At 43.2% G+C, this 23,251-nt stretch overlaps 1 protein-coding gene across 1 annotated transcript in view; it reads right to left on the reverse strand.

Annotated features, from left to right (window-relative positions):
• Positions 1-200: 200 nt before the first annotated feature.
• The window catches only part of cry2 (cryptochrome circadian regulator 2), a 36,672-nt gene continuing 13,621 nt past the window's right edge, over positions 201-23,251 (reverse strand). The window contains exons 7-12 of the mRNA XM_063196940.1: positions 16,434-16,745; positions 11,740-11,891; positions 9,158-9,360; positions 7,477-7,563; positions 4,298-4,620; positions 201-3,885 (exon numbers count right to left, since the gene is read on the reverse strand). Of these exons, the coding sequence (XP_063053010.1) occupies positions 4,304-4,620; positions 7,477-7,563; positions 9,158-9,360; positions 11,740-11,891; positions 16,434-16,745 (1,071 nt within the window). The 3' untranslated portion in view covers positions 201-3,885; positions 4,298-4,303. The remainder of the gene's footprint in view (positions 3,886-4,297; positions 4,621-7,476; positions 7,564-9,157; positions 9,361-11,739; positions 11,892-16,433; positions 16,746-23,251) is intronic.

A 23,251-nucleotide genomic window follows, 5' to 3' on the forward strand; every position in this document is an offset into this window, starting at 1 on the left:
TGCTCAAAGAGCTCCTGCGGGTTAAGGGGGGGCATTACCCCCATAATCTTACCTGCATTTTTAATAAGTCTTGAGATGTCTGCCCTGTGTTTAACTGTGAGATTAGAGAACATTCTATCTATGGTGTTTTTGTATCAGTCCAAGTTTACTGTGACAGCCTTACTAAAGAGCGGGGGAGGACAAAACACAACAACAAAGCATTTACAAATAATTTCATAAATTTATTTGATATATTGTATCCTACAGAAAAAAAACATGACTGGATGCAATATATCAACAGAGATGGTCTCAGATGTTGATATTAAAGCATGCCGTGCAAAACCTTTCATAAGTTACTGCCAACAGACAAAAAGTGGATCACACTCCCATCAGCTCTTTTAAAGAAAATAAACTCTTTTGTACAATACAAAAAATAAATAAAATAAAACTATTCCACAAAGCCTTTAAAAGTAAAACAAAGTAAGTTGTTGAATGAACACATCTGTGTGGAATGTAAAATGATTTGGAGACAATTACAAAGGGAACTGATGTTGGAGGGCAAATGCTATAGATTGTATTGGGTGGAGCACAGGGGGGAAGTCATGTGATTGGACCATGTAGTGTATGTGCACATGTCGATGATGAGTGTTAAATGGCTCTGGCCCAAACATGGGTTCACCGTGTTTATAAACAAGATGTTGTGAGGAGGGGCAAGACAGTGGCAGCCAACCACGTGAGCTATTTTTTTGACCGACAGCGATTTCCAACAATCAGAGATTGTGTACGCAGCTATTGTCACGCAGCCTGGAGTAAACAAAAATTTAGAACCTATGTATTCTGCCTAGACTATTCATCATCTCAATATTCTGTGCAGTGCAGTTAAGGGAAGACAAGAGTTTGAGGTGAATTGAAGCGGTGAGTGGGGTGGTCCTACAGAATACAGTAAACACCAAGTCAACTAAAGAGAGACATGCCCAGGTGTGTTGCTGCAGGACTAAGAGGTGGTTAAGTCCAACACTTGGTTTAGCCAACTTGGGGAAAACCCGTTTCAAATAAAATGCCTAAGTACCAACACATATGCTCCACTTTTTACCGGTTTTAATCTCTGGGTTCAATCAACCAGTTTTGACATGACTCAACCACCTTCGTTGTTCACCTCACTACCCTTAATTTTGCAGTGACATTCAATGGTGGGGCTTTGACATGCACCTCAGAAGGAGACCCTGGCAAATCTAAAGATCAAAGTTGTGCTGTAGGCAACTATACTGTTCTTGTTATGGAGGGCCAAAATCTAGAATCCCAATCATTAGGCCACAGCTGGAACCCTTTGAATGAAGGGTGTAACGCAGTGGTCTCCAATTATTTTTCTCCAAGGGCCAAATTGTGTAGAGCAAGTGAGGATGTGGACCAAACCAACGCCCCAACCACTGAGAAACAAGTTAGATGTCTGGACAGAGAACAGATTTTCGCTTTTCCCATTTCCCCTTCTTGTCAATGTCTGTTATGAGACTGTTAGCATAAGATCAAACTCTCTGTGAAAGCTTTGGAGAGATATGACCCACTGAAGTTTTAGTGATCGAAAATCACACACATTTATGTTTTCATTTGTTCGGAGCTCATGGCGGGCCAAATGTTTGCCATGCCCAGGCCGGATTTGGCCTGTGGACCTTTGTTTGGAGACCAAGGGTATAACATCTTCAAGGTCCAAAAAAACGTCCAGTTGCCTACAACATAGCTCTTATGAGTACCACGGCCTGGGTGAATGAGAATCCTAACAGGCACACAGACTAGACTAGACCAAAGAAACGACATAAGAGAAACCTGGAAAGTGTTGTTGAGTTAGTTTTTTAATGTTTGGTAAACTTTGGGCAGCTAAACGTTACATGCTCATTTGTAGCTATGCTCTTTGTCTTTTGTTTCCATGTCCAATTTAATATGAGCTGTTGGACCGATAACCAATCTGCTGGGCATTTCAGAGAGGGAGTGGCTGCTGCATCATATGCTGGGATTATTAAAATGTTGTTCTTGCAAGTCTGGGCCAAGGTATGGAAATTCAGTATTGAATACAAATGTATGGGACATGTTTTGATGATCGCCTGTACTGTATGATATGATATGTATCTTCAATGACTGTGTGTCTTACAAATTGTTGCAAGCCACTGTTACTTTTGCATGCCACAGCTCTGCCCACAATTTTCTTACGTACATTGACTGACTTTTTACACAATATATTTCGAGGCATGTAGCCCTTGGCTTAACGTTAGACCTATATGATCAAAACACCTCAGAACTGTACTTTACGAGTCACATACAGGTCACATTAATTGCACAATAATGACTTCATTATGTTATGACCTGAGAACAAAGGACTAGAACTACTTTTAAAAACCAGGTTTAGAAGAGCTGTATGCTAAGCAACCTTGCGGTCAACCTTCACTAACCCCCATCACCTCTGTAAATCATATCTCCATGGCAACTTGCCACTTTGGCTTTTCACTTTAAAGTGCAATGGGCACACTGAAAAGAAAACAAAGATACAATTACGATTCATTCCACTGTGTTTTGGTCATCCATAACTTAAGTATCTTTGATTATTGCAAAACTCTCGCTAATGTGTTACAATGCTTTTTAGTTTCCCCTCAGGACATGATTGAACAGTCATCACTCCCCTCTTCAGTGGCAAGAAGGCAAATAACTACAAGAGCGTTCTCGCAGAGTGAGAATAGTTTTCCCCAAACAAGTTCTAAGTTTTGCACATCAAAATACAGTACCCTACTGGTCAAAAGGAGGTTCCAGGGGACTTCAGGACCACGTTTCTCGAAAGCGCCTTTGCTAACCAATTAGCAACTAACTAGGTTTCCAATGGGAAATTGCATTGCAACCAAGTAAGTTGCTAACTTGGTTAGCGACGATGTTGTCGAGAAACGCACTCCAGGTCTTTGCATTTCATCAACACGGAGCAAATGATCTGAAACAGTGAGTATGGTACAAACGCCAACCTGCCAGAGATCTCGGAACACCACATTTTATTTTTTTTAGGTTTAATGGAAATGGATGTGATGAGATTTAATGTGATGTGATGATTCATTTCAGTTAAAAAAGTAAAAGAAATAAGAAACAATAAAAACGAGCAATCTGTAAGATTTAAGTATGGCAAAACTGCCATGTTGAAAGTCACTCTTTTGTACAAATTCACATATTGCTGTGCATAGTCGTCCTTGTAAGTAATCAGCGACTAGCTTTTCGACAAAGGAGACCTAACTTTTTTTCCGTTTTCAGTTTTTGCTGCTCTAGATTTCCTTGTGCGCTTTGGCTGTTGGCTTTGAACTTTTCACCATTTCAGCTCATTCTCTGTATTGGAACATATTACATTCGAGAAGGACAGAACGCAGAAAGAAAACTAGTAAGTCTGAAGTGTTCCACAAATTGGTACTGTGGTAATGTGTGTATATAGTACCAAGAATTCTAGAGTAATGTACCTGTGTAATGATTTAGGATCCTTGATGTGTACCCAAACTGGCACAGCCTACCGGACAACAACAGGTGCTTAGAAGAAAAGCCAATGAGGCACTAGCAATTACACCCTGGCTGTTATCATACAGTTTAAGTAACATTTGCAACGGAGTCCATGTATGCGTTCACTCTTTTGGAGCGGGTTTATGATGATGTGGCTGCTTTTTCTGCAATGTAACGCAAGGCGTGTAGAGCTGCATGCTTGAGTCCATCTCCTTATGGGTCATCGAGAGGGTTTTTGTGCAGTGCAGTCACCAAATAAGGTGCATCTCCTCCTCCTCCTCCAGTTGACCGGGATACGTGCGGGTGCGACTATGAATCGGGACCCTCCATCGCTGCACACAACCAATCATCGCCACGATGACCGTCTTCTTTTCGAGACATCAGGACATTCTAAACACAGAAGCCAATGATTACAAATCTTAGTATAATGAGGTCATGTGCATGGCAGCTACAGACACACTGGTGAGATTCTCATTCATCCAGGTCATCTAATCAATAGTTTAGTTGAACTTGTAAGCAACTCTCCTGGAGCTTGGAAGTCAATTATCTGAAGCCGTCTAGGTGGACATTAGTGATATGCAGGGATCTAAATTAACTATTTTCATCAACAGCCAAAATGCCTAGTAGATGTTAATCTTACAAGCCAAACACACATTCACTAATGGGTAAAAGTGGGTAGTAAGTGGATATTTCCTAACAGCCAAACTGAAATTACACCAGCATTTGGCTTGTTGGCTGATTTAGAGCCCTGGTGATATGATTGTGCCTAGATGTATGAAGAAGGATCCGTTCAGTACCGTACCAGGGTCTATTCCTTGCTGCTGGTGGTGGAGGGCGTGTTGGTGTGCTGGAGCTTGGACTGTGAGTACCGGCGGGCCGTGGGCAGCTCTGTGGGCCAGCTCCTCTTCCTCTGGGCCTGGACTGAACTCATGCCTCCTGGTGGTGTGGAGGAGGCCAGCAGGGGCACTGCACTGACTTTGGCAGTGGCTGCTGTCGATGTGGAAACTGCTGGTGGTGGTAGTAGTGGTGGTTTTGTCATTTCAGCATCTGGCGTGATCTTGCTTATTTTAGTGGTACCGTTTGTTGTTGTTGTGGTGGTGGTGGTCTGTGGTGTTGTCTGGTCACCTGGGAATCATACGAAGTTGAATTGGCTACATTGCACAATTGTTTGGACACGTATTACAAAATGTATGAGGATTCTCATGCATGCAGGTCATGATGCTCTACAAAGAGTTTAGCAGTAAGCAACTCAATGACTGAATTATTTCAGCCAAAAGACGTTTTGCTCCTCGCCCAAGAAGCTTAGTTCTGATACTAAAGATGGTCAAGGTGTGAAGAGAGGTTCTGTCTCAAGTGAGATGGGTCACTAAAGACTCCCCTTTTGTCAAAGTGGTGAAGGGAATTGTTCAGGAGAGTGTAAGTACCAGCATTTCCCTCTACATTGACCTGGGGTGTGCTTTTTCAACAGCGTCACTGCTAACCAAGTTAGAAACAATGACTTCGAGAAATGGAGTCCAGAACTAAACTGAAAAGATTCTGGAATGAGGAGCAAAACATCTTCAAGTCAAGATCTAAGTAGATGTCCAGTTGCATACAGCTTAACTCTTTGCACCTTACAAAAAGAGAGTGAACTGTGAGTCAGTGTGAGATGTTTAAACTTTACATGCAACAAAACATTTACATTACTCCACTTAGCTACTCAGAAAAGGACTTCTAATGCATAATCAGACCCTGATATCCACACTTGAGCAATGCTCATATCAGCCACCAAGCCCTATGTCAAAGCCAGTTCAACACTGGTAACTGGGAAAAGGTAACTAGAATGCTTGTCTGTGATCGGCCTACACCTGTCAATATTTCTTGACTTCTTACTGAAGGGGTTTACTTAACATGTACAGGACGAAAAGCCATATCCTGGTTATCAAGGGGATTTACCCTACCTGAACTGTTGCTGCGCTGAGAACCGTTCAAGATGGCGCCTTGGCGACTGAAGAGAGCCTCATGGAACTGGTAGAAGTGAGTCGGACTGATGGCCTAATATGTTGGCAAAGCATGAAGACTTTGGGTGCCTTTCCACCAATGGAATTTAAAATGCTCCAACAGGCTGACGGACTGAAATCAATTTGTAATTCCTCTTTTTTTTAGCCATTCCAAGAGTAACAAACCAAAAAATGTAAACATCAGCTATCATTCTGATATAATTGTACGTACATACACTTATGTTTCGAATATAAAAACAACCTGTGTTATATTAACCATCACCTCAACCCACAGAGAAAACTCTCACTAGACTTCCAACCCCTCTGGAGTCAGGAGATCAGGGGTGCATCTCTAGAAACCATAGTTGCTAACTTTGTAAGCTACTTTGTTGTATGCAATGCAGTTTCCCTTTGACAACTACCCAAGTTGCTAACTGCTAACAACTACGCTTTCAAGAAACCACACCTCTGGGTTGTACAGTAGAGGTAGTTCCATTTTTTCCCTGAAAGAAGACCATGATACCATTTTGGAAAGCATTCTTTTTTTTGTGGAAAACAATCCCTCCATATTTGGAAGGAAGGAAGAACCATCCTGGGATTACTCACGAGACATAATTATGGAAAAAGGAAGACTTCCAAACATACGCCATATAGACATATGATGGTTTCTAAAACAAATTGATGCTTCAACATTTCAGCTAAAGTTATCAGACTATCTGAGTTGCATACCGCACTGTTGCAATTCTGAGTATGGTCTGCAAGGAAATATCAGGCAGAACTGCTTATTGAGCAACCAGCGTACAACAGAACAAGAATTATTGCCAATAGAGCTGTGTCAATCAAGCTTTGAAATGTATGAATAGCACCACTGAGGGACAGGGTTGAAAAATACCAATTGAATATGAGAATCAACTGAATACCATCAGCTCAGCTTACTAATCACCATCTCATAGACCAGCAGATAGCAAGACCTTACATCAAGTAGAATGGTGAAAAACTGGTGGAAATGGCTGCTGCTTCAGACAACAGTTGCAGCGCGTTGCAAACTGATTTTAAAACAGACCAGCTTTCCACACTCGACTACATGCAGTGGTTCAGACCATGCCAGTCCATTCTTATAAACGTGTAAAGGCCGATTCATACCCTACGCGTGGTCAATTACGCAAGCATTTCTCTTCATATGTTGTACGTTATTGAATAAATTAAGATCCTCGATTTTGTGTGAAACTACGTACAAAATCAAGAGTTAGAAAGAGTGAAACACTCCACAGGTCTCCGTAACCATCCCACGAGTAGGGGGCGAAAGGGCCTTAACTCAGTTGTGTACTGTACTCAATAAAATTTGTAATGAACTGTAATGCCAATAACATTTGTAATTTTTGTGATCTTCATTTTCCCCCCCAGGTAGGACATAGAATTTCACAGTTGAGCCAAAACGGCTAAGAACTTGGTGTTGCCTGGTGGTCTTGCAGTAAAAATGTATCTTAAAGAGACAACCCATTTCATCTATGAATTTGAACTGCAGTGCTGTTGCTTATGTGAGAACCATTGCAAATTATGTTGGCATATGGTAACACTTAAGAACACACGTCGCTCTTACTTTTACAACATTTTATTTATTTACACTCCAAAATGTGGGTTTTATACATTTTACTTCCTCTACTTTTTTTTTACAATGTCATAAGCTTTAGACATTCACCATTGTAGGTTTTAAAAGCACATATATACTGACATTACAGTTTTGTTGAAACAAAGCTGTCTGATGCACAAAAATATTCAAATTCCACGAGGAACGGCTTTACTGCATTGATTAAAAGAGTATCAAAACTATGTCCAAGAATAAATGTAAAAGTAAACCCATTTCTGCAACTCCATAGATGTTGGTAAACAATGACAAGCATTTCTGTACAGGGCTTCAAGATAGTGCATTATAAGTCCTATTATAATTATTATGAGGGGTGTTGTTGGGAGCCCACGGTGGCGGGGGCACTCTGGTCCTTACCAGTGGTACTGCTGCCACTGGCCTGGGAGTCATCCGATAAGGACGGCTCCACCTCTTCCTGGATGGTGGGAACGGAGGCCAACAGACCTGAGAAGGGAGAAGGAGAATGCACACAAGAAAGGAAGGGGGGGAGAGTGGAAAGAAGTAAGATTTAATTAAATGAGAATCATTACAAGAGGGAGAGAGGGAGGGAGAGAGAGAGAGAGAGAGAGAGAGAGAGAGAGAGAGAGAGAGAGAGAGAGAGAGAGAGAGAGAGAGAGAGAGAGAGAGAGCATAAAAGCAGGAGGCCAGAGACCTCAATGGCAGATAGACGTCATGAAGACACAATAATAGGTAATAGGTCTAATCATGTTGACAGGTGGTGTCAAAGATTTACTATTGCGCAACTAAGCAGGATGCCTTTAAGGTATACATCATTATACCCAAACCAAATCTGTAATGAATGAGACAAAAACAAGATCATGTCATGTTTTTGAGTAAATAGCAGAGTGAAGCGATAAGCATGACCAATACAGTTGCACATGACAACTGTGAAATCACTGACATCAGTATGATAGCCACTGACCCCGCTGCAGCACACAAGTCTTATTTCTTGTCCCTATTCCACTCTGACCACTGCACACAACACATAATTGTGAATCAAAATCTACAATTAACTCTGGGTGCAGCAATATAACGTGACAAAAGAAGGCCAGTCTGCCGTTTCACAACTAAGGTAAAAACGACTGCAAATCTGGAGCTTGTGTGCGTGCGTGCGTGCTTGCGTGTGTGTGTCCCTTTGTGTGTGATTTTCCTTGTGGCGTATGACACGGCAGGGATCAAAAAGCAGCCTGCTGGGTAAATGACTTAATAAGGTCATGCTGACTGCGGCTCCAACAGGGCCCAGCACAAAGGCTAATGCCAGCGGAGGAATTATTCTGAACTTACAGCGTGGGAGGTCTCACACGGCCGCCACACACGGCACGGCACCATTTTTTAAAAGCCACCCTGTGATTATATAAGGCCATACAATACAATACAATACAATACAATACAATACAATAGATTCTCGGCTGACATATATAAGGCCAAAGCTGCATGACACCTGTGTGCGCCGCACAGACGGCAAGAGCCCAGAAGCTGAAGGACTGGAGAAGTACGTAAAAGTTGTACATCAGGATTCTAGTTCACCAATGTATAATGTTTCTGTTCATGTTCCATGCAAGAATAAATAGCTAATAAATAAGAAAACTGAAATGTGCTGTAGTCAGGAATACATTCTCATCTCTCCCGAGGGTAGTCGCTTAACTATGTTGTGTTTTCTCAAAATCATCCTAATTTGAAATAAATGTTCATGTAAGTACCCGAGTTAAGTCATCTGCAATGCAGGAAATCTGTCACCACTGTAATTCACCAAGCAAACATGCTTGATAGATGCAGGTCACATGGCAATAACGGTGCGATTTGTCAGAAAACCAGATGTTTCCGATTGGAAGCAATATCAATGGTTTTACATTTAACTGTGATAAAAAAACAAGTAGAAAAAGTGGCGATATCAAAACCAGAAAAGGGGACAATCACCACCCCATCCTCCCCTACAAATCGTGCATAACAGCAAACGGAGAGCGAGAAAGAGATAATGCATAGTCCTACAGTATACTGTATGTCTACAAGCAAGAATGTGTAAGCAAGCCGCACTCACTGAGTCCTCTGTAGTGGGAGAGCTGCTGGTACACCTGCTTCATGCGCTCGATGTTGAGGCGGCTGCTCTCGGCATGGTTGATCATGGGCTTGGGGTAGTCCACGCCCACTACGCAGTTGGCCGCCTTCTGCACCGACTCCGGCGCGTTCCAAGGCTCGTAGATGTAGCGGTTGGGGTAGTCCTTCAGCTTTGGGATGTAGCGTCTGGGAAAACAACAAGAATAACAACATAAAGATGAAATAAGATGAAGATATGATGTGAGCCTTTGTTTATGTCTTTGAAATACAAATTTGGCTAGGGCAATGAAAAGTGTGTGAATGCAAAGAACATGCTAACACACAAAAAAAAAACAAGAATCAAGTATGCCCCCTGAACACGAACCTCTGGTATACCAAAACCTGGGCTCTGACCGCTCGTCACGCTGACAGCCTTACTGCCCTACAAAGGCAAAGTGCAGTAACTACTAGTGTTTCAGAGATACCGATACCAGTATCGGTGGATCGGCACTAAAATAGTGGTATCGGTATCGGTGAGTACCAACAAATAGGGCACCGATACCATTTACAGGTGCTTGTATGACACTTTCAGCCTTGAAATTAGTTATTTCATAGAGGTATTTAAAAAGTATAAAAAGTTTTGCTGGATACAGTTTGTATTAGTCTTTTTCCTGTTTCACAAAAGGTAGGCAGCAGCCTGACAAAGCCATGCAATTATTTTACATCCCAGTAGTATGCACTACAGCCCTTCATTACATTTCAAATAGGGTGGTATCAGTATCGGCCGCTACTGCACAGCCAGGTATCGGGTATCGGGTAGGGATGTGCACGAATATTCGAATGTTCGTTATTTCTTTGAATTTCCAATAGTCCTGTCGAATAAAATAATAATAATAATAATAAAATAATAATAATAATAATAAAAAAATAATAATAATAAATAAAATAAAAAATCGAGCCAGTCTCAAAATCCACATTGACATTCATAAAATGCAGACCCCACATAAAAACAAATCAGTGTTGGCCTCCCTTGCTGTGTTAAGTGACAAATGAATACTTCTACAGGGTTTTATTAAATTGACCTAGTAAATACGAATACTCATCTTTCATTTCCAACACGTAAGGCAAGTGTCTGAAAGCGCCCCGCCCCCCGCCGACACGCAGTGTTTACAGCCAGGGAAAAGCCACGCATCTCGTGCATTTCAGGATTGGGCATTGGGCATTTATCAATAAATCGTTGACACTTGAAATCTGCAATTGGTGATGGTTTTGTAAACCTGGAACGTCATCTGAAACTATTCGGGAATAATGTCACATCAATTTGCGTCTGATTTGGCCAGCGTAAACTTTTGCAAGGTAAGCTACGTTAGCCAATGTCAGTGTCAACAATGGCAGGTTATTTCAATATGTCTCACGCTAATAATAATGACCTAACAAGGGAGATAAACATGATACTCTTAGCTGAGGCGATTTTATCTGGCTCACTACATGAATTATAATCTGCAACTATTTGGGGGTCATTTCATATGAAGTTGCTTCGGATTTGGATAAAAAACTTTTCCAAAGTAAAAGCCACCATTGTAGCCATGCGAATCGGGATAATGTCAACAATGTCAATTGCTAACTAATGCAGCCCAACTAGCGAACAACACAATGTTGTTCGAGTGGGGTTTATTATTCCCCTTGCCGTGACGAGAATGGAAGGAGGGGAAGGGATTGGAATGAGAAATATTTCACGGCACGGACGCGGTCGCCAGCTCCATCACACAGACTCCCTCCTCCAGTGAACATGCTGCTGGACGTTCAGAGGTGTAGCCAGGCCTACGTTCCCACCTCGTACTGTAGATGTTTTCAAAGGATGACGGTGGGAGTCCTGATGTCAGCAAACGCACGTCTTTTTTTTCCCCTTTCTTTTTTCGATTTTCGAATAATATTCTAATAGTGGCCATCGAATTTCGAATAGTGTTTTTGCCAGAAATGCACATCCGTAGTATCAGGGCCAAAAAATTGTATCGGTGCAACACTAGTAACTACATACTGCATGTTGTCCAAATTGAGTTTAGGCTGAAAATGATCTTCATGCCGCCTTTATTTTTTGACAGTCGTATGGTCCAAATTTGTCCCATTTTTAGAGGTATTGCTCAAATATGTCCAACGTTCAAAAACTACAATGTTTAACCTAATACCCTAATACCAAGGCTTTGAATGCATTTTTCTCAGTTGCAATGTTGCCATAGTTACTGCACTTTGCCTTTTTTAGGGCAGCATAGCATACCTACACCCACATGGTCACTCCAACCTTAGGTGTGTGTGTGTGTGTGTGTGTGTGTGTGTGTGTGTGTGTGTGTGTGTGTGTGTGTGTGTGTGTGTGTGTGTGTGTGTGTGTGTGTGTGTGCGTCTCTCTGCGTGTGTATACGTGCCCACCTGATGTAGCCTCCACTGGGATCTTGTGTGTGAGTGTGTGTGTGTGTGTCTACCTGATGTAGTCTCTGCTGAGGTTTGTAGTGAGTGAGTGAGTGAGTGAGTGAGTGAGTGAGTGAGTGAGTGAGTGAGTGAGTGAGTGAGTGAGTGAGTGAGTGAGCCCACCTGATGTAGTCTCCGCTGGGGTCGGTCCTCTTGCCGAAGCCCACGGGGCAGTAGCAGTGGAAGAACTGCTGGAAGAAGGCACTGCAGGAGAGCCACATCCAGCTGCCCGCATTCACACTCCAGTCAGCATCCAGCAGCAACTCCTCAAACACCTGCAGACAGGCAGACAGACACAGACACAGACACAGACACAGACACAGACACAGACACACACACACACAAAGTACAATTTATTTGAAGAACTTGGACACACACATCTTTTTTAAAGACACAGTTATTTTGAAAACAACTGTATACGACGATATCACTTCAAAAACACTGTGTGCTCGTGAGGAGCGTGTTGACATGTGGTTGGTAATGTCATCTTAGTACTGACGTAGTACGTGCTTTATATGACCATCTTCTCTCCCTTACGTGAAAATGGTGAAACAACTAACGTGCACGTACGCACGCAGGTGGAAATGACGTCATAGCACACCCCAGATGGGGAGATAATTCCACACCGCAAGCGTACAATCACATAGATGACGCTATTGAACACAGAGGAGTGAGAAAAGATGTTTAGTATATGCCAAGGGTTCTCAAAATGGGGTTAGGCCAAGGGTTCTCAAAATGGGGTCCCGGAAAGCCTGGGGGTCCGTGGTATATTGTCAGGGGGTCCTTACATTTAATTTTTAATAGATGAAAATGCTACGGCAGAACAGGTTCAAGGATATCAGTGGTGTTTAGTTACAGTTATCCAATCACATTCGGTTCATTGCTCCCATTCTCATAACTAATAAACACAAGCAACGATAAGAGACTTTTCATTTATCATGGCGAGAACACGTCACAACCCTTGACATACAGTTCATGCATTTATGGGGCGGGGTGGAGGTCCTTGAAAATGAATGTGCTCCATTAGGGATCCCTGGAAGATACAACTTTGAAAAGAAAATCTATATAGGCTAGACATAGGCCTACTGTACGTCAAAGCAACACGATAAAGAAAAGACCCCGCACAAAACATAATGTGAAGACGATGCCATGAAGAAGAAAATAGATCCTCTCCTCTGGGCCTTGAAAATGAATGTGACTGAATGAATGAATGAAACTTTAGGCCCATGTGTAGCCTATACCGTGGGTTTTTACTGTACGTCAAAGCAGCACGATTAAGACCCAGCACAAAACACAATGTGAAGATGACGCCATGAAGATGCGTGTAAAGCCGGCGCTGCACAACAGAGCCTCTTCTCTCCTCTTCCTCTTCCTCTTCCTCTAGGCTCATTACTCCGCTCTGCCAGCTCAGGAGAGTTCAAGTGCCACTCCAGCTAGAGCGTGCCCTGTTCCCTAGCAACAGTGACATTAGCACAGCGATGGCAAGTAATGGGAGCAGTAAATCAAAGGCTGCTTTTAGAACGGAGAGAGAGAGAGAGAGAGAGAGAGAGAGAGAGAGAGAGAGAGAGAGAGAGAGAGAGAGAGGGGATAAGAGAGAGCAAAAGAACATTGCAGCGACCTGTGAATATCTCTTAATGCCCTGCGCTGGCGTGTGATCCACTTCTTCTGACATATTCATTGCTTAAAATTAATTTCCACAGGAAATGGCTTCAACTCTTAAATAGTAGGCTAATGTCCCAGGCCTGTACAATACGGCTCTCCCCCATTCATTTCCCACTTCGAGTGGCATCACCACACCAGCAGCTGGTTACCTAGTTACAAGGCTGGATGATGCGCTGGCTGAACACAAATCCCTGGACAAAACTTTTTTTTATTTTTTTTTATGTTTCTGAATCATCAGGCCTGCTAAGCGTACATGCACATCTACAATACACAGATCTGTTAAGTTTATATCCTTCAAAAAATTTAAAGCCACGATGAGAGCCCAGAGAAAGTCAGAACAAATGCATAGCCGTTTTGTTTTTAAACTTCAAGATAATTAAATTCATTCATATGATGAAGGTCTTATTTAGAAATCAACCAGCATCACTACCACACAGCCCATTAGGGCTGGGTTTAAAACATACCTGCAAACTCAGGAGGGTTGAAAAAGGTGACAAACTAATCGCGGCATCGCGGCGTGGCGAACCCCCCTGCCCCCCCCCACCCCCCCAAAAAAAAACAGGGAAAAAGACTATATTTTGTTTATTGGGCCTACACTATTAGAAATCAGACTTCTGAATGAATTTTATTAATCACCAGCCAATATATGTCTTACAAGCCAAACATACAATCACCCAGAGGCAATTCTAGGTTGAGCTGGGACACCAAGCGAAAATTCAACAACTACTGTATAGTCTTAGCTATGTCTGTATGGGAAAGCAAGAAATGTAATTTCAAATTCTTTGTATGACCAGTGCATGTAAAGAAATTGACAATAAAACCTACTTGACTTGACTTGAGCTGTTCACCATTTAGTTTGGGGCCCCCAAGCGGCTGCCTATCTAGCCTAATGACAAGGAGCGCCTCTGCACTTACCACCTGTCAAAATTTAAGTTGTCCTATTTACCAGCCAAAATGAGGGAGGTTGGGGTTGTCTTAACTCTGAGCCCCACTGCATTTGACTATGAAATTAAAGCATTTGCTGCTTTTGGCTAAAGAGGGTAAATAATAGGGAAATGTATAATATAAATTAGCTATATAAAATAGTACCAAGATATTTTAGTGAATTTATGAATGAATGAATGATGGTCGAATTTCAGCATTTCCCCAATAAAATGGTGTACTATGAAGAAGTATTAGATTGTAGAATAAGATAACAGATGTCATCTAGGTTAATAGGCTATTTAGACTAATAGTATTATGTCCTTGGTGGCTAACATTAAAATCATGATTGCACACGTTGCAAAAATAATAGCTATTGAGGGGCGGGGGCACGACAAATAGCCATTGCTATGCATTCCTCTGACGTTTATGAAGGTTTCATCGAGCCTGTAGAGAGGGCTCTCGCTATTCCCGGTTAAATGATCAGACATAAGGGAACCAAATTTACCGGTAGTTCTCTGCTAATCTGCCAATTTATAGCGCAGTCGGGCCCTGCCTACCGTCATTCTAACACATTTTCTCACTCTGAAGTATCCAATACCGTTTTGGTCAAGTATCAAAGCTAAGCATCCATGTTAGGACCGCAGACCTGCTGCCGTTGAGGCTATTTATTTTCACAAGTGGACATAGCTAATGAAACCATTCACAATTCATAAACCCTGCTCAAATCCCGTTTACTTTTAAAACAGTGATTTGGACAGCGGTCATTTGTAAAAGGAAAGCGATAGTACCGAAGGTAAAGATAATGACAGCATTGACGGGGGAATATGTTTGACAGCCACCGATTCATCAGCTGTTCACTCCGACTGATGCGGTGCCTCGAAGTTTTGCCGCTAGTAGAACTAGCCTCTGAATTAGCGCTCTGATTGGTCAATGTTTCCCCCGACACACGTTGCCGGCCAATGGGAACGAGAGGGCAGAGGCAGACCAACAAAAGACCAATGTCTGTAGAACTAGTAGTATTAGATTGTATGAGTACCGTATCCAGTCTATCTGTCTGTAGTCCGTCTACCCCTCCCCCCCCCAAAAAAAACCTCTTCGGATCTACACGATTCACATAAGTGACCTATTTTCAGATCAAAACGGCGAATTTCGCCGAAAGGTGACAAGTTTGCAGGTATGTTAAAAGGTCGAATCGTGATCCGATATCGATACACGTTCGTGGATCGATCTTTTGCAGATGATTATAGGCGAATATATTTTCTGAACCACATCTGTAGCTCTTTTCCACATTCACGTAGGCTACATGCACAAATACGGCCTGAACATGTTACTAGTGCTAGCCTTTTCCCACCTTTCTCTCTCATACCAAGTTTCCCACCTCTTCATACCAAGGTATATCATGTTTGTATGTGCTTCAGAACCCGAGATACTTAGGTTTTTATAGCCTATCTTACAATTCTAGGCATAAATGCGAATTTCTGGATCAGAATAGAATCAATCCAGGAAATGAAAACGTATCTTAACTTCCCTGCCCCAAGCAGTGCTCATCTTCATTCTGCTTTACTGTATTCCCCGGTGAGGAGAAAGCATGCACACATTTTCATGACCACAGCACTGTGCGCTCGCTCACTGACATGGTGCACGCCGACAGGGGGGAGACAAAGTGGTCAGTTGTCCCGGGCCCAGAGATAGATAGATAGAGGGGGCCCAAAATTGTAAGTTGTGTATTGGATCGAGGGCCCTTTTAAATGACTTTGCCCCGGGCCCGTCAAAAGCTGTCAGTGGCCCTGCACACATGCACGCATATGCATACGCATACGCATACGCATACGCATACGCACACGCACAAATGCACGCACACACCTTCCAAGCCCCCAGGCAGGCCTCACCTTCATGCACACATTTTCATGACCACAGCACTGTGGTTCACATGGCTACACGCACGCATGCACACACGCACAAATGCACGCACACAACTTCCAAGCGCCCAGGCCTCACCTTCATGACCACAGTACTGTGCGCTTGCTCACTCACTCACAAGGTGCACGCACACATGCATGCGCACACGCACACACACCTTCCAAGCCCGCAGGCCTGACATTCATGCACATGTTCATGACCACAGCATTGTGTGTTCACTCATTCACATGGTACACGCACACATGCGCACACGCCCACACGCACGCAAGCCCACACACCTTCCAAGCCCCCAAGGCCCAGGCCTCACTCACCTTCATGCCGCTCTCCCAGCTGATCCAGAGGTCTCCGCGGGTGAGGAAGCAGGCCACGGCGTGGCGCGCCAGGTGGTGGATCCAGCCCTCCTGCCGCAGCTGGGTCATGATGGCGTCGATCCACGGGTAGCCGGTGCGTCCCTCGGCCCACTTGGCCAGCGCCTCAGGGTTGTGGTCCCAGGGGATCTGGACGCACACCGGGTTGCCCTCCATGCGGTCGAAGGACGGGTTGGTGGTGGCCGCCGTGTAGAAGAACTCCCGCCACAGCAGCTGGCCGAACAGCGAGAGGGGCGGGCTGCAGCGCTTACGCAGCTTGGGAATAGAAGGGGAAGAACATGTTACAAAAACACTTGTACTATATGACAAAAATACATATCACATAGCCCTACTGTGGCAATAATGGTAGGGCAGGGTAGGGTACAGGCCCGGGTCCTTTGCCGACTCTTCCCCATCTCTCTCTCCCCACTCGCTTCCTGTCGTTACCTTTACTGTCCTTCCAAATAAAGGCAAAAAGCCCCCAAAAATATTTAATAATACATAAATAAATAAAAAATAAAAAACACTTATAACATACCAAATATCACAACAGAGCGGGGGCTGCAGCACGTACGCAGCTGGGGATGGGGGGGGAGGTGGAGGCATGTTACTGTAGGACATTAAACACTGTATGACAGCAATCCTTATTATGAATGACAATCATGTGGTACTTGAAGTTTCAGGCTCGTTTTAAAAATTTGGCTGGATGAAATTCTGAATGTGAAATTGCAGCAGTTTTGGGGGATCCTATTTAGATGTACAGGACCATTATCAACAAGCGATTTCAATGTTGAAAAATTACAAACCCATGACTGCTGAGAGCTTAAAGCCTGCACATACTGGTGTATGACCTGGGAGCAGTACCATAGCAGGCCAAAAAGATGAGAAAGTCCACGTTCAGCAGGATATTATTGCCCCCACTTTCATTTTTTTCTGTGACGTCTCTGACACATCCAGACGTGTGAAGAAGGGTCCCATGAGGGGGGGGAAGCGGGTTAAAGAAAAATCCTGATTTAAGCAGGGTCTCCTCTTTTTTTGTCTGAACAAACCCTTGACTGCCTTTTTCCAACGTGTGACTAGCAGTACAGATATAGACAAAGCATTTCCTAAAAAGATTAAATACAGTCCCAGGAAAAAGTTTGTACACCCTTTGAAATTTCTTACATTTCTGTCAAAATTGGTCATAAAGCATGGTCTGATCTTCCCGGAAATCACAAGAAGGAACAACCAGAGTCTGCTTTAACTAATTCAACCCAAACATTTACAAGTTTACATATTTTCATTGGCCATAAGATGTAAACATTCACAGGACAGCAAGGCATAAGTAAGTACACCCTTGCATTCAATAGGTTTTAACCCTAAGTTTGTCGCAATAACCTCAACCAGATGTTTCCTGTAGTTGCAGATCAGATTAACAAAACAATCTGGATGTATCTTGACTCCCTCTTCTTTAAAAAAACTGCCCTTCTTCAGCAAAGTTTCTGGGATATCTGGAGTGAATATCTTTCTTGACTTCATGCCATATCATCTCAAATGTTTTTTGTCAGAGCTTTGACTGGGCTATTCCAGAATATGTATTTCATTGTTATGAAGCAATTCAAATGTCAATTGCCTCTAAAGTATGGGTTGTTGTCCCATTTCAGCACCCATCCTCTTGTGTGCCTCAACTGTGTGACAGACTACCTCACTTTTTACTGTAAAATATCTCAATAAACTTCTGAGTTCATTGTTCCACTGATAATAGCAAACTGACAAGGGCCTGAGGCACCAAGGTAGCCGCATATAATGATGTTCCCGCCACCATACTCAAAGGTGGAGATGATGTTTTGGTGAAGGTGTGGTTCTCCAGTTCTCCTCCAAACATGATACTATGTGTCACGCCCAGCCATGACAGCTTGGCTGGGGTTGCCATTTCTGACTGTCTGTCCATGGTCTCCAGTCCTGCAGGTGGAGCTGTGGGCTGACTCGAACAGGATTCCATCATTGGGCTAATGGGTTGGGCTACAAAAGGAGTCCTTCCTGTCTGCACTCGCTCTCTCCACTCTGACTCGGCTCACTCGTCTGGCAGACTGTATGGTCAAGGCCGACGGCAGCCATGCTCCAGCACCACACTTGCACCACAACACTCACTTACTGATACACCCCTTGGTTGGTTCATGTTACTGATCGTCCATGTTTTTGTAAATAAACCTTTGTTTTAGTAAAATGCACAAATCGGCGTGGTCTCCCTTTATGTTACTATCACTCACGAGCCAGTGGTCGTAACATATGGGGGCTCGTCTTAACTAAAGATTCAGAGATTTGGTAATGATTTGGTAAAGGCTATGATAATTCCTGCTACGGTGGCAGCGTAGGAAGGTGCATAGGCCTACTTTGGTACACTTTGGAATAAGTATATGATAATTCCTTCTACTGGCTATGGTAGCGTAGAAAGGTGCGTAGAGATACTTATGTTCTGTGTTGTGTAAAAGCTAATGTAATTCCTTCTACAGGCTATGGGAGCGTAGGAAGGTGTGTAGAGCTACTAAGGTACTAATTGTTTTGTGTAAGACTACAAGAATTCCTTCTACTGGCAATGGGAGCGTAGGAAGGAGAGTAGTTAAGTTTCAAGTGTACTGACTGATATGATTTAATTGGGGCCTATCAGTCATTGTATTGGGGAGATCCGCTGGTTTGTGCTTTTGATGGTTTACATTTGCAAGTGTAGGTAGAACATTAGAGCATTTATTTTGGATGTTCCAGCCATTTTGGTCAAGATTCATTGCAGTTTGTAGCATGGCATAGAACCTGTAGGAGCTGTTGCCTTTATCCCCATCTAGCACGGGTTTTAGGTTCCTGCTGTCACAGAGTCTGGGCGAGGGCACCGCCTTGGAGAAACGGCTGAATCGGCTTTGTCGGGATGGTACGTCTCCACAGGTATTGGTGAGTAAATGATCCTCGTCCTCGGGCTCTGTGTGAAAATAGGTTAGACTAGTGGGGGGGCAAATGTTTAGGGGGATGCTCCGTGGTTAATTTCCTGTGCTAACAAAACTGCAATGTACTAGTGACCGGGTTGGATTGTTTGTAGAGAGAGCCTAGCTTGATGGAGCTAGTTTTTGGTTTTGTTTCCTCTAGTTTATTCACGCAGTAGGCAGATTGATTTTTGTTGTTGCATACCTCTAGTTTGTCATTGACTGGATTTGAGAAAAATGATTGCGATGGAGGATTTGGTAAAGGCTCCGCTGGAGACCTTGTTGGCAGCATTAAACAAGCAGCAATTGGTGCAATTAGCTGGTCAGGGAATTGACTTGCCATCAGCGATTAGGTCAGCTAAGCAGAAACACCTGACTGAAATGAAACCTGTAATTGAGGCTGCACAGCCTGTTAGTCCAAGCTTGTCAAGTTTTGAGCAACAAAAACAGCTGTTGGAATTGGAGAAGAATTTTGAATTGGAGAAAATGAGACTTGAACTGGAGAAAAGCAAATTGGAAGTAGAGAAAATGAGAATGGAACATGAACTTCAGCAAAAGGCGAAGGATAGGTTGTTTGAAAATTTGGAATTCATACCTAACTTTGATGAACGTGACCCAGAGGTATTTTTCTCATTGTTTGAACATGTCATCGCTCAAAGAAAAATTAAGGATGAGGATCGAACACTGCTCTTAGTGCCACGGCTAGTGGGCAAAGCACAGAGGGCATTTGTGGCTTTACCTGTTGAGAACCGAAACTATGATGTGGTGAAACAAGCCATCTTAAAATGTTACCAACTTCATCCAGAAGCTTATCGACAGCATTTCAGGAATTTACGCAAACATGGCAATCAAACTCATGCAGATGTGGTGAGGAGATTGACCAAGAGTTTTAATCAGTGGCTCACTGCAGAGTCTGTTGACAAGTTTGAAGCGTTGTGTGATTTGCTGATTTTTGAACAATTTAAGAACATCCTGCCGAAAAGAATTCTCCACTTAATCAATGGGCGCGGAGTAAAGACTGCAGCAGAGGCAGCTCTTCTGGCCGATGGTTTTGAATTGACTCACAAGAGTAAGGCACATCATGGCAGACCTCGTTATCATGATCATCGAATTAACCCTTCGCATCAATCTCAATTGCATTCTCATTGTCCTCGTTATGGTCGTAAAGACAATCGTTATGATCATCCTAGTTGTCCTTCATTGAATTCTCCTCCTCGTTACAATCGTAAAGACAGTTTTAGTCATGGCAATTGCAAGATTCCAAAGTTTGACCCAAATGTTAATGACCAGGTAGGCTTACGAAAAATTGACCGCTGTAATTATTGCTTGGAAGAAGGACACTGGAAGAAAAGTTGCCCAGTGTCACTGGAACGTTGTCAGGCTCGAATTGAAAAAAGTAGACCTGTGGTGTCTTCTGCTGTGCGCCCAGGTGATATTGGTAAGCCTGATATGTCTACCTGTTCTGCTGTGAAGGTAGATAATTGTTTGCAGCCTTCTCCACTTAAAAAGTTCAGAGCTGTGCTAGGTGAAGCACACATGCACAATTAGGCACACCTGCCTTCTCTGATATCATCATTTGTTGATCGTGGCTTAGAGTCTGTGATTGGTCCGGGCAAGCCTCCACATAAGTTCATTGGGTTGTTTAGAAAAGGTGCTGGTTAATGCACTCTTGTGTTTACGGGCTGGTCATTCTCTGTTCTTTGTCTCTCTAACCCGTCCTTTTTGTTTGCCTTAAAGGTTTGCTGTCCTTGGATCCGGGATTTGCAGGTTTCATATTGGGCTGGGGGTGGGGAGGGTGAAAATTGGCATTGCGGGTCTGGCTGCTCTGGGGTACTAGTTGCATTATTGGGGATTCTAGAATTATTTGCTAATGGCATACTGTGTGGCTAATTTTTTGTTTATTTTGTTTTGCTAATATTGATGGTGCTTCAGAGACCCATTAGATCGGGCCTCTGTTTTTAAGGGGGGAGGGATGTCACGCCCAGCCATGACAGCTTGGCTGGGGTTGCCATTTCTGACTGTCTGTCCATGGTCTCCAGTCCTGCAGGTGGAGCTGTGGGCTGGCATGACCAGGATTCCATCATTGGGCTAATGGGTTGGGCTACAAAAGGAGTCCTTCCTGTCTGCACTCGCTCTCTCTCCACTCTGACTCGGCTCACTCGTCTGGCAGACTGTATGGTCAAGGCCGACGGCAGCCATGCTCCAGCACCACACTTGCACCACAACACTCACTTACTGATACACCCCTTGGTTGGTTCATGTTACTGATCGTCCATGTTTTTGTAAATAAACCTTTGTTTTAGTAAAATGCACAAATCGGCGTGGTCTCCCTTTATGTTACTATCACTCACGAGCCAGTGGTCGTAACATATGTGTTCCCCTGAAAAATTCAACTTTGGTTTCAACGTTGGTCTGCAGAATATTTAGCAGTAATTTTATGAAGCATATAAATGCTTTTTCACAAACCTCAAAGGTGCAGCAATATTTTTTTGGACAGAAACCCCATTAATTTTAGATTGGCAGAATGAACCCCATTTTTAGTTATTCTTGGTTACATCTCCACTTCTGAGTATGGTGGCGGGAGCATCATTATATGCGGCTACCTTGCTGCCTCAGGCCTTTGAAAGTTTGCTATTATCAGTGGAGCAATGAACTCAAGTTTATTGTGATATTTTACAGAAAAAAACGTGAGGAAGTCTGTCACACAGTTGAAGCACATAAGAGGATGGGTGCTGAAATGTGACAACAACCCATACTTTAGAAGCAAATCGACATTAGAATGGCTTCATAACAATGAAATACACATTCTGGAATAGTCCAGTCAAAGCCCTGACTAAAAACAATTGAGATTATATGGCATGAAGTCAATAAAGCTATGCACTCCAGACATCCCCGAAACCTTGCTGACGAGAGGCAGTTCTCTAAAGAAGAGGGAGACAAGATACATCCAGATTGTTTTGTTAATCTGATCTGCAACTACAGATCAAGTCTGGTTGAGGATATTGCAACTAACTGAGGGTTAAAACCTATTTAATGCAAGGGTGTACTTACTTATGCCTTGCTGTCCTGTGAATGTTATAGCCTTATGGCCAATAAAATATGATAACATGTAAATGTTTGTGTGGAATTAGTTAAAGCAGACTCTGATTGTTCCTTCTTGAGATTTCCGGGAAGGTCAGACCATGTTTTATGATAAATTTTGACTGAAATGTAAGAAATTTCAAAGGGTGTACAAACTTTTTCCTGGGACTGTACAAGTGGACAACCAAATATGGTTGGCGCTAGTGGCTAGTCACAAAAGATTCCCAGTGTGGTGTGAAGCAGTGTGTGCATCAAGACAGCGTGTCTAAAGACATGCATGTCTGCAAAGATGGCTGCTGTCAAAGCACTGTCACAACACACATCTCCTCGACTGAACCCGACACAGTAGACCTACAATATGGTAGATCTAACTGAATTATTGGCGGCATCGATGTCACAGTGTAGCAAAAGACCTGTCCATTACAGACAGGGTCCGCCATACTAGCAGACTACTGCCAGGGTTGCCAGATGAGGCTGATGATTTCCAGCCCAAAAAATTCTCAAAACCCGCCTGGAAGCACTAAATCCCACCCAAAGTCTATTGCTTTCTATGGCCAAAAATTGGCCAAAGGTTTTTTTTCTCCAAAATTCTTTTTTTTTTTTCACACACGGCCATCCTAAGCAGTACAATTGGGCGGGAAACCGCCCAATCTGCCAACACTGACTACTGCTAGTCACAGTGACAGGCATTCACACAGACACAAGCACACACATCTATGACCATATGATTATATCAGATTTACAATTCTG

This window comes from Engraulis encrasicolus, chromosome 4, assembly GCF_034702125.1.
Source record: "Engraulis encrasicolus isolate BLACKSEA-1 chromosome 4, IST_EnEncr_1.0, whole genome shotgun sequence".
Lineage (NCBI taxonomy): Eukaryota > Metazoa > Chordata > Actinopteri > Clupeiformes > Engraulidae > Engraulis > Engraulis encrasicolus.